The sequence below is a fragment of the Onthophagus taurus genome, chromosome 1 (genome assembly GCF_036711975.1).
Source record: "Onthophagus taurus isolate NC chromosome 1, IU_Otau_3.0, whole genome shotgun sequence".
Taxonomy (NCBI): Eukaryota; Metazoa; Arthropoda; class Insecta; order Coleoptera; family Scarabaeidae; genus Onthophagus; species Onthophagus taurus.
In genome coordinates this window covers 117324-129356 of record NC_091966.1, presented here as the reverse complement: position 1 = coordinate 129356, position 12033 = coordinate 117324, and the positions used below count along the sequence as shown (strand labels likewise).

The following is a 12033-nucleotide window of genomic DNA, read 5'->3' as shown; positions in this document are numbered from 1 at the left end:
CGTTAGCATTACATTCAGTAAAGCGCAAGTTATACATTAATTAAGACGAGTTGGGTAACCAAATAAAATAAATTACTGTGATAATAAAATAATATTAAAGTACATTTCCATGGCTTTGGATTCTGTTACCGCTCGAATAATTTGGTATTGATAAATATATCAAAATCAACGGCGACCTTTATATTTTATAGTTACCAGCTATCCACAGAAATTAATATCAATTAATTTAGTGGTTATTCTCATATCGTTTAGATATTTTATTTAAGTTTAAACGGTTAAAGTTAAGGTGTAAAATTATACACCGGCTGCACTGCACGATAGTGAACTTGGAAATTTATCACCACAGCATTGCGTACTTTCAGGGACCAAAGTACCTCCACACAGAAGGTGAGTCTAAATAATTGAAAACTATTAAACAATTTGTGATGTATTTATTAAAAATAAATAAGGTCAAAATATTGAGCAATATTGATTACGTTTTAAAACAGTTATAAACACAAAGTTCATACGTATTTTTAAATTATCTACATTAGATTAATGATTCAGCAATAATTCATAAATACAAGAAGGTTATAAAATGTGAAGATAAAGCAGTTATGTATTTTCTTAAATATAAAAAAATTATAAAATAAAATCAATTGTAACTCATTATTTCTTGCAACATTACAAGTTACACTCAATCTGCCAAAAAAAGGAATTAATTAAGAAAACATATTTATTTCACATATTTACTTAAAAATAACTGACCATGAGTTAAGCAACCACGATAAGATAAGATAATTCATTATAACTTAATCGACAAACTCAAAAATATTCTGCTCAGTTGTAGTTAACACTCCGAAAATGGACAACGATAGAATAAAAATTTTAAAGGATTTTCCAAAGGGACCATTAGATGCCTACCGAAATCAAGCATCGTTTGATTGGAAAAAAATGAGGATTTATTTCGACACTGAAGAAGGAATAAAGTTGATGGTAAGATTATTAACCTAAAACAACAATTTTTTTATGATTTTACAAAATATAGGAAGATCTCTACAACGATCTAGCAGTAGAACCGATATTTCAACCAGAAGTTATAACCCCAACATTAGACGAAGTAAGAAAACGTACCATGCAAAGAATTAACGCTATTAAAAGATACGATAGGCTTAAAATGGATAGTCTAACAATAACCAACGACACAAAATATATGTATGCAGGAGATGTGTTATTAAACATCGACACGGCGGTTACTCAAAAAATCGGCATTCACACAGCTTTATGTTCAATTGCTATTGTAAATCAAGGAACAGAAAAACACCAAAAATATGTAGAAGATTATCAAACCGGAAGGGTAAGTGTAACCACTTAATTACAACGTAAAGTGCTGTATATCATATAATCTTGTTAATGAAACCGGGGAGTAAAAGCACATCTTAGCGAACAATTAACGAATGCTTTTAACGCTATCTAAGTGAATTTCAGTTGTAATTTAGTTTTCAGTTAGTTAAGCGCAACAGTTTCAGTTAAATCTTTTCCATTCAATACGTTACAGGAAGTATTTAAATTGTTTAAAATGTGATTTGTTCGACATCGATGTTCACTGTGCTAATCAATCCATCCGGCTCCTACCGAAGGTGAAGTTGCTGCGTGTTGTCTTATTGTTAGTTTAATTTACCGTGTCCTGTTTCCTTGCTGACTATTCCGCATCTGCTTTTCAGCGCACTTCACTGTGGATTGATTTCTGATGTCAATCTCAAGTCCGGGTTACTAAATGAATGTCTCCACTACTTATTCGCATTTTTCATCTAATTTTGTCTATCTTAAGTCATCTTCAAATTAATATTACTGATTTCAACGTTCAGCTTTTGATGGGATTTCGACACTGACCGGAGAGTTCTTTAGGTGTTTCGTATTTCCTCCTTTTCGTATAACTATTTTGAAGTTGTATTTATCCCCAAAAGCCTGTATGTGAATGTTACACCTATATGTTGAGAATGTCGAAGTTCTTTTCCTCAGCTATTTTCATTGGTTAAGACACCAATGTGGAACTTCCATGAGCATTTATTTATTCGATATTTTGTTCTGTATTATATGTATAACAAATTATGGGTTTTTGGCTTTTAGAGTTGTTGCTTAAAATATCCGCTCAATATAAACAATCTAAAAATAACACCGATAATCTATTAAACGAAATATACATGGTGTATCTGAATGACGTGCCCACACTTCAGGGGGTAATTCTTTAGGCAATTTTAAGGATACTTTCTCATATAAACTATCAGCGATTTCGACTCCCCTGCGGAGCTACGCCCCTTCAAAAATGGCGAAAAATTTTGGTTTACTTTATTTTTCCCGAAAACCATTAGCACCAAGAAAATGAAATTTGGGAAATATGTTTAGCTTATAATAGGACATGTTTCGAGCCTATTTGTACTTTCAATCTTCCCTTCTAAGTTACTAAACATAACCATCCCCGTTCACTTTTTGTCTAGATCTTTTTTATGACGATGATAAATACATTGGAAATATTTTATTTAGATAGACGAAAATATTCAAAAACTTTTTTTCCTCTCTGATGTTCTTCGAAAAGTTAATAGTTTCTGAGAAAAAAATTAATTAAGCAGACACTAACTGTTAAGCTGTAGCGTTGTTAATCGAAAGTTGAAATGAATTTTTAAAGAAAAGATCTTAGCAGGCTTAGCAATCTTTGTCAGAAATATTTTTGATGTTTAAATATCAGTGGTTTTCTTACTGTTATTATTGTTTTATTTAAAATTTTGAAACGTCGGCGTCGAGTGAACGAGCGTAAATGCGGTAGAACTTTATTTATAAATTAATTTGAAAAACAATAATAATAGTAAGAAAACCATTGACATTTAAACGTCAAAAATATTTCTGACAAAGATTGCAAAGCCTACTAAGATTTTTTCATTAAAAATTCATTCCAACTTTTGATCGACAACCCGGTTGTTGAACGGGCAATGTTTGCTTTATTATTTTTTTTCTCAAAAATTAGTCGTTTTTGGAAAAATTTTAGAGAGACAAAAAAGTTTTAGGATACTTTCATCTACCTATGTAATTTTTTTTAATGTATTTACCCTGTACATAAAAAAATTTTAGCAAAAATGTAAAGGGAGTGGTTACGTTTAGTAGTTTAGAAGGATAGGTTGAAAGTACAAATAGGGTGAAAACGTGCTCTACTACCAGTTAAACATATTCCCCAAATTTCGTTGTCCTAGCGTTTATGGTTTTTGAGAAAAAAAAATTAAACCAAAATTTTCCGCCATTTTTGGAAGGGTGTAGCTCCTTAGGGGAGCCCAAGTCGCCCATGGTTTATATATCAAAGTACCCTTAAAATTGCCTAAAGAATCACCCCCTGAAGTTTGGGCATGTCATTCAGATACACCCTGTATATTTGCTTGTTCTAATTTTACGAATTACTCAAAAACACATAACTTTTTTCTCATAATTTTTTTCTTTAACATTTGTTTGTTTACAGCATATTGGAACATTTTGTTTAACTGAAATTAGTCATGGAACAAACACTCGCGGTATAAGAACCACGGCAACTTATGATCCTGAAACGAAAGAATTTATTTTACAAACACCAGATTTTGAAGCTGCAAAATGTTGGTGTGGTGGACTGGCACAATGTGCAACTTTATCAATAATCTTCGCTCAATTAATAACACCCGATGGGACCCAACAAGGAATTCACTGCTTCTTGGTTCCTCTAAGAAATCCAAACACTTTACAACCTTACTCTGGAGTAACCATCGGCGATTTGGGTGAAAAGGCTGGATTAAACGGAATAGATAACGGTTTCGTTATTTTCGATAATTACCGTCTTCCCAAAGATAGTCTTCTCAATAAATATGCTGATGTAACCGATTCTGGGGAATACGTCTTTTCGGCCAAAGATCCAACCCAAATGATGGCTGCGACACTAAGTAATTTGGTCGGGATGAGATTTGGCGTTGTTAATGTCGCCAGTAGTTATCTTATAAAGGCGATTTCCATTGCGATTCGTTACGGTGCTGTCAGAAAACAGTTCGGACCTGAAGATGGTCCAGAAATGTCCGTAATAGAATACCAATTGCATCAACACCGATTGATTCCTCATCTAGCAACCGCTTTTGCTATGAAAATCTTATCGAAAGTCTTGAACATCGAAGTCATGGAAGTATACAATGGAAATAATCAAAAAGAAATTGAATATGAATTAATGATGGAAATTCATGCTTTATCAACAGCTGCTAAATCGATTTCTGGGTGGTGCGCAAGAGATGCTATCCAAGAAAGCCGCGAAGCTTGTGCTGGACATGGTTACCTTAAAGGTTTATTTCTTTGTTATTCTTAATGAAAAAACAGTTTAAAAATTTTTTTTAGCGTCGGGAATATCCGATTTAAGAAATGAAAATGACCCCAATATGACCTACGATGGTGAAAATCACGTTTTGATCCAACAAGCTTCAAATATTTTAATCAAACTCTGGCCTAACATTCAAAAAAGAATTCCAATAATATCCCCGTTGTATTCCATGGATTTCCTCAATAATGGTTTGGAAATTTTAAATCGAAAATGGACCGCAACTTCAATTAAAAACACCACCAACGTGGACTGTAATAATTATTTAAATTATTTATTTGTAACAATCACTTTAAAGTACTTTTTTTCAGATATAAACGATGTTTTCAAATGGGTTATTGTATATTTGATTAAAGCTACAGCTGAAAGATTACAAAATTTAAAAAATCAAGGGTTAGATTCCTTTACTGCAAGAAATGAAAGTCAAATTTTCTACTCAAGAAGTTTGGGTATTGCTTACATTCAACATTACACTTTAATACAAATGAAAAAGAAAGCGTTAGAAGCGCCGGATGCTTCGATAACGGACGTTTTGATTAAATTAACTTCTTTATATGGTCTCTATAATTTGGAAAAACACTTTTTATCGACACTTTATCAAGGTGGATTTGTTTCCGGTTCTGAACCTGTTACTTTAATACAAGAGGGAATCTTAGATTTGTGCAAACAACTCAAACGTGATGCAGTATCCTTAGTGGATGTTATTGCACCGCCCGATTTCGCTTTGAAGTCTGTTATTGGACATTCTGATGGACAAGTTTATCGACATCTATACAATAGTTTCATGAGATCTCCAGGAAATATGTCCAGACCTGTTTGGTGGGAAGAGGTTATTAATAGAAATTATATCAAATCAAATCTTTAAATTAAACAAAAACGATGTAATAGAAATTTAATAAACTTTTTTTTAACCAAAAATTTCGGCATTATGAATAATAACTAGAAAACCACCTATGTATACAAAAACATGTTTAGGTTACAAGCAAGGTTACCGATTCTATTTATCTCAATGACCTTTGCTCATAATAAGTTGACTTATCATTCCCACTCAGAAATTTTTAAAAAAATTAAATCAAACGTAGCGTTCATTTACTTTTTAAGTGGAGGCATAGTCGAAACGATGCGTAATAGAATTGCACTGTTAAAGGATTTTCCCAACGGCCCTTTAAGTGGCTACAGAAAATCAGCTTCGTTTGATTGGAAGAAAATGATGACTTTCTTCTATCCGGAAGAAGTGATCAAATTTATGGTGAGTAAAAATTTAATGAAAATCTGTTAAAAACTACTTAGCACTCTCATATTTCGGAACAAACAATTAATTTCAAGCATTTTCAAAAAATCATAACAAATCGGGATTTCAATAATTATAAAATTATCAGCATATCTAATTGAAAGTATAGATTTAGTTCTTAAGATATTAATTCTTAAACATAATAAGAAATCTTAGAAAATTCTTGAAAATGTTTTTAATTCTCTTGAAATTGATACAACTTTTTGTTTAACAATTTTTTGCTTGTTTATAGGAAGATATCTACACAGAAATTTATTCAAACCCCGATTGCCACTTAAGTTTGAAATCAAGAACATTCGATGAGATCAGAAGAGACGGTTACAAATATTTAAACGCTTTCAAAAGAATAAAAGGTTTCGCGCCCGTTCACGACAATGACCATCTTAACATAGCCGTAAATTCGATATTATTAAACTTTGATAATGGAGTCACATTAAAATATTTAATGGCGTACTTTATGGTTCCTTTGGTTATTAAATCAATGGGAACTGAGAAACATTTAGAATATGCACAGGATATTTTAAATTATAAAGTAAAATTAAGATATATTTATAGATTTTTCAACTAATTTTTTACAACATTCTAGATGATAGGTACATTTTGTTTAACAGAAATTGGACATGGAACTAATACAAGTGGAATGAGAACAACAGCTACATACGATGTTAATACCAAAGAATTTGTAATAAATACCCCAGATTTCGAAGCGGCTAAATGTTGGTCTGGAAATTTAGGTCAGAGCGCTTCGATTGCAACGTTATTCGCTCATTTAATAACGCCCGATGGAAAAAACCACGGTTTACATTGCTTTTTGGTACCATTGAGATGTCCAAAAACTTTGGAACCTTACACTGGAATCATCATAGGCGATCTCGGCGAAAAAGCCGGGGTAAACGCAACCGATAACGGTTTCGTCATGTTTAACAACTATAGAATCCCTAAAGATAATCTTTTAAATAAATACGGTGATGTAACAGATGATGGTGAATATGTTGCTTCAAATAAAGGCAAAGAAACAGTACTTGGTAGTTTAACAAATATGAGAATGGGTGTGGTTTTTTCTTCTCATCTTCTATTAACGAAAGCGATTACGATTGCTATAAGATATGGTGCTGTTCGTAGACAATTTGGACCTGATGGTAGCAAAGAGGAGTTGCCAATAATTGAGTACCAATTACATCAACATAGACTCATTCCTCATATTGCCGTTGCTTATGCAACAAAAATGTTGGCTGATAAATTATATTTGGAGCATTCAGCTTGGACTAAAGAAGCTCTTTCAGGTGGAAGTGTACCTATTATCCTTATTATGGAATCGCATGCACTTTCTGCTGCTGCTAAGGTTGTTTGCTCCTGGTCTGCAAGAGATGGAATTCAAGAATGTCGAGAAGCTTGCGCCGGACATGGATACCTTAAAGGTTAATATAAATAAATTCAAAAGCTAAATTTACATATGATTTTAGCTTCAGGCATATCAGATATAAGAAACGATCATGATCCAAGTGTTACATATGATGGAGAAAATCATGTTTTGATTCAACAGGCTTCAAATGTTCTGATGAAGTTTTGGCCAAGCATTTTAAATAGAACAGAACTTTCATCGCCGTTAGGTTCATTAGATTTTCTTGGAACTGGCATGGATATTATCGCAAAGAAATGGATTGCAAAAACTGTGGATGATTTTAACAACCTTGACCGTATTTAACCCTTAATAATGTAAATCGTCCCAAAATTTAATCTTTTTCTTTTAGATATCATAAAAATATACGAGTGGATTAACATTTACCTCATCAAATCCACTTATGATAGATTCCAAAACTTTAAAAACTCCGGAAGCGATAAATTCACAGCTAAAAATAGCAGCCAAGTTTATTACTCAAGAAGCTTAGGAATCGCATACATTCAACTTTTCACTTTAAATTTAATGAAACAAAACATAATTAAAGTACAAGACAAGCCGATATCGTTAGTTCTAACGAAATTAGCAAAACTATTTGGAGTTTACAATTTAGAAAAACACTTTTTATCACATTTGTATCAAGGTGGATTTGCATCCGGCCCCGAACCTGTTACATTAATACAAGAAACTGTTTTATTGTTGTGTAAAGATTTAAAATCTGAAGCTGTAGCTCTAGTAGACGCAATCGCCCCACCAGATTTTCTTCTTCGAAGTGTTATCGGTGCCTCAAATGGACAAATTTATCAAAATTTAGAGAATAATATTTTGAGAACTGCCGGAAGTATGTCTAAACCAACTTGGTGGAAAGAAATTGTTGATAGGGATTATTTAAAGAAGAATAAACTCTAAATTAAATTATTTATTTATATTTTTATATCATAATTACATCGGAAATAAAAATTATTAAAAGTTATACAACTTAATTTACATCACCGTTTTTTATTATTTCTATTTATAAATGAATCAATTATAATAACAAATAATTTATTATTACAAATCATTATAATCAATATCTCCAAAATATAAATGTAACGAATTAATTTACATTTTTAAATCTATTTACATGAACTGTCAAATTCAATACAATTTCAAACATAACCTCAACAATTTAATCTAACCGCTTTAATCGTCTCATATTAATCAATAAGATTATTATTAAGTGTTAAATTTAAAAAAAATGCCAAGTTGGAGTCAAATACAATCTCAATTACGACACCCGGCGAACCCTGTAGTATTTTTTGATGTATCTGTAGGAACAACGGTATTTTGAGGTTATCTTCCAAACATGATTCAAAACCTAACTAAAAACATTAATTGTAGGAAATCGGACGAATGATATTCGAGTTATATGCTGATGTAGTACCAAAAACCAGTGAAAATTTTCGTCAATTTTGTACTGGGGAGTTTAGAAAAGATGGTGTTCCGTTAGGGTTTAAAGGAGCTGGTTTTCATAGGGTTATTAAAGATTTTATGATTCAAGGTGGAGATTTCGTGAATGTAATAATGAATTATATAATAGTATTTCTAAAAACATTAATGGTAATTATTTTAGGGTGATGGAACGGGTGTGATGAGCATTTATGGTGGTGGAACATTCCCAGATGAAAACTTTAGTTTAAAACATGATGGACCTGGTTTATTATCAATGGCTAATAGTGGAAAAGATACAAATGGATGTCAATTTTTTATAACATGCTCAAAATGTAACTTTTTAGACGGAAAACATGTTGTTTTTGGACGAGTTATGGACGGGTTATTGGTTATGAGAAAAATTGAAAATGTGCCTACAGGGCCTAATAATAAACCTAAAATACCCGTTACTATTATGCAATGTGGACAAATGTAGCATTTAATTAATAAAAAGAAATTAACTTGAGATTTATTGCATATTATTTTAATTTATCCGATAGGTGACGCTGTCATTTTCAAAACAACAACATAACCTCACTAAAATTTAACCTCGTTGATATCGGACGCTATAAGAAAAGATGTTTACAGAAAAAAATATTTATAATCACCTTCGCGAATTAGGTTGTTGTGAAATATGTAGTGTAAGATATTTTTGTAATAAATATATTGATTTAGGAGATGTTAATACTTATATAAAAATGGCAAGTTATCATATAATGAATGAATAAATGGTAATGATTCAATTTACAGAATAATATTGTTCAAGATAAACTGGACGATGAAGAGAATAATAAAAAGATGAAAGTTAATCCTTGTTTAGTTTGTTTAGGGCTACTACAAACCGAATCTATTGATAGCATTTTAATGGATGAAAACTTGAAAGTTGGTTTGTCATACGATAGTCCTGTATTTACTTGTTCTATTAGTATGCCTGCTTGTATTTTACTTAGGGAACATAGTATGAGGTTATACTTGGAAAATAAATTTCCTGAATTCTTTACAGAAGGTGAGATGACTAAGATGATTACTTTCTTAACTTATTATTTTTTAATATAGGCAATAAGGAGATTCCGCTAAATAGAGCATGGAAAATGTTTGTGAAAGCTTCAATTTCAAAATACTTGCTTAAAGACTTTGAAACTTCAGATAGTTGTGATTTTGCAATTAACATTTCTTATGATCATAAAGATGATGAAACTGTAAGTAAACAATCTGAAAATATTTTAATGTTATCAGATTTGAACCTATTCATAATTAATTAACATTTAAATTTTAACAGGAATTAAGTAGTTTAAAAGAAATGCAACCAAACACCTTCCAACAAAGAAAAATACAAAAAAGAAAATTTACCGGGGATCTTTTTGCTCGGAAATGCGTGGTAAATGTTTTAGAACAAACCAATAATGACACTTTTAAAAAATACTACCCAGTTCCGCCTTCTATACCAACGAATTTTATTACAATAAAAAATATCGAATGCAAACAGAACCCAATGTACATAGCAGGTAGATACATTAAATTATCACGAGAACTTTCTCAAAGCCCTTGGATAATCGATGGAATTCGACTTCAAGAGTCATCAGTGCAAGAAATCATTTTCGAAAGTATTACGAAACTTTTTAACATTTGCGAAAAAGATATGAAATTCTCCGCTAGCGGGCGAGAAGATTGCGACGTTCGTTGTATTGGAAAGGGGCGACCATTTTACATCGAAATTGCGGACCCTAAACGGCATTTAACTAAAGAAGAATTTAAACAATTAGAAAAAAACGTAAATGAATCAACAATGATTAAAGTACGCGATTTGCAAATAACCTGTAAATCAGATTTATCGAAAATAAAGGAAGGCGAAGAATTAAAAACTAAAGATTATCAAGCTTTGTGTCGAACAAAGAATGATATTACTCAAGAACAAATTGATAAAATTAATGAAACTGGTTTAAATCCATTTGTTATTAAGCAGCAAACGCCAATTCGTGTTTTACATAGGAGACCTTTAGCAGTTAGAGAACGAACAATTCATAAGATGGACACAAAAAAAGTTGAGGGGTCTCCTTATTTATTTATATTAAATATTAACACACAAGCTGGAACTTACGTTAAAGAATTCGTTCATGGCGATTTTGAACGAACTCTTCCAAATATTGGAACTATTATTGGAGATGAAGCTGAACTTATTGCTTTAGATGTTGTATCTATTAATTTAGATTGGCCACCAGAAATTACATATTAAATGGTTAAATAAAATAGTTTTGTTTTAATTTCTATATAGGTATCATAATAATTAATAACAATTTAAAATAATAAGAAAATGCAGTGGAGGATTTGAACGTTAGATGGCGTCATAATTATACGTCAATTTCCATAACCTGTCATTTTTAACGGATTAAAACCAAAATAACAAAAAACTTAACGTTTAACACTAAAATATCCTTTCCAAAATGCTTTCGAGTTTACAAAAAATGACCCAATGCCTGGTAAGTATTGTTAAAATTATAATATTTAAAATTTTTACACATAAAAACAAAGTTACATAACCTAACCTAAAAAATAATTAAATCACTTCAGTTGCGGTCTCCAAACGCGAGATTAATTCAAACTTCTTCTACTCTACAATCTGATGCTTTATTTGTACATCGCGATACAAAAGAAGATAACCCCGATATCCCATTTGATTTTACACCTGAAAATAAAAAGGTCAGTTGGGTTATTCTTTCTTGAAAAAGTAAATTTTAAAAAGTAGCTTTTAGAGGGCTGATGCGATTATGGCAATTTACCCGGAAGGTCATAAGAGAGCCGCCATGATTCCTTTATTGGATTTAGCTCAACGTCAACATGGTTGGTTACCAATTTCTGCTATGCATAAAGTAGCTGAAATTTTAAATTTACCTCGTATGAGGGTTTATGAAGTAGCCACATTTTACACTATGTTTTTAAGAAAACCAACTGGTAAATACCACATTGGTGTATGCACTACAACTCCGTGTTGGTTACGTGGTTCAGATTCAATTTTAAACACCATTAAAAGTGAATTAAAAATTGAAGTTGGAGAAATGACCAAAGATGGGATGTTCACATTGAGTGAATTGGAATGTTTGGGAGCTTGCGTTAATGCCCCGATGCTTTCAATCAATGATGATTATTATGTAAGCAATTTTTAAATTTTAGTTGGTTTTAATTTAGTCGGAATTTATTTGTTTCGTGTTATTATAGGAAGATTTAACTGTGGAAGATACGAAAGAAATTTTAAATGATTTAAAAAGTGGTAAGAAACCAAGAGCTGGTCCAAGAAGTGGTCGCTTTGCAGCTGAACCACATGGAGAATTTACTTCCTTAAAATCAGAACCACCTGGTCCTGGTTTCATGGTTCGCCCAGATTTATAAATGTTGTACATATAATTATTTATATATAGTAAATAAATGTATGATTTAAATGTAGGTTTAAAAAATTAATTTTAATCCTTATTTTATTTATTACTTCAATTTTATATATTTCAGTTATTGGACATTAAGTTACTA

General features: G+C 31.5%; 5 protein-coding genes across 6 annotated transcripts; all 5 read left to right on the top strand.

Annotated features, from left to right (window-relative positions):
• Positions 1-242: 242 nt before the first annotated feature.
• Positions 243-5272, top strand: LOC111415579 (peroxisomal acyl-coenzyme A oxidase 3-like). The gene is made up of 6 exons (XM_023047325.2): positions 243-387; positions 824-975; positions 1028-1336; positions 3485-4322; positions 4375-4608; positions 4666-5272. The coding sequence occupies exons 2-6, from the start codon at positions 844-846 to the stop codon at positions 5217-5219; spliced, it is 2067 nt and encodes a 688-aa protein (XP_022903093.1). The 5' UTR covers positions 243-387; positions 824-843; the 3' UTR covers positions 5220-5272.
• A 76-nt stretch (positions 5273-5348) lies between these two features.
• On the top strand, positions 5349-8027 carry LOC111415580 (peroxisomal acyl-coenzyme A oxidase 3-like). Its single transcript, XM_023047328.2, has 5 exons — positions 5349-5603; positions 5878-6177; positions 6232-7063; positions 7109-7342; positions 7397-8027. The coding sequence occupies exons 1-5, from the start codon at positions 5364-5366 to the stop codon at positions 7951-7953; spliced, it is 2163 nt and encodes a 720-aa protein (XP_022903096.2). The 5' UTR covers positions 5349-5363; the 3' UTR covers positions 7954-8027.
• Positions 8028-8174: 147 nt separating this feature from the next.
• Positions 8175-8980, top strand: LOC111415570 (peptidyl-prolyl cis-trans isomerase H). Of its 2 annotated transcripts, none has more exons than XM_023047304.2 (3): positions 8175-8365; positions 8425-8601; positions 8657-8980. In XM_023047304.2, exons 1-3 carry the CDS (start codon positions 8282-8284, stop codon positions 8948-8950), a joined length of 555 nt encoding a protein of 184 aa, XP_022903072.1. In that variant the 5' UTR covers positions 8175-8281; the 3' UTR covers positions 8951-8980. The 2 variants fall into 2 exon arrangements, with proteins under 2 accessions (XP_022903072.1, XP_022903073.1); XM_023047305.2 differs by having other exon boundaries at positions 8290-8375.
• A 56-nt stretch (positions 8981-9036) lies between these two features.
• On the top strand, positions 9037-10761 carry LOC111415563 (Pseudouridine synthase 10). The gene is made up of 4 exons (XM_023047294.2): positions 9037-9215; positions 9265-9520; positions 9571-9713; positions 9794-10761. Exons 1-4 carry the CDS (start codon positions 9093-9095, stop codon positions 10745-10747), a joined length of 1476 nt encoding a protein of 491 aa, XP_022903062.2. The 5' UTR covers positions 9037-9092; the 3' UTR covers positions 10748-10761.
• A 35-nt stretch (positions 10762-10796) lies between these two features.
• LOC111415564 (NADH dehydrogenase ubiquinone) lies at positions 10797-11952 on the top strand. Its single transcript, XM_023047295.2, has 4 exons — positions 10797-10991; positions 11083-11211; positions 11265-11660; positions 11728-11952. The coding sequence occupies exons 1-4, from the start codon at positions 10956-10958 to the stop codon at positions 11896-11898; spliced, it is 732 nt and encodes a 243-aa protein (XP_022903063.1). The 5' UTR covers positions 10797-10955; the 3' UTR covers positions 11899-11952.
• Positions 11953-12033: the final 81 nt, after the last annotated feature.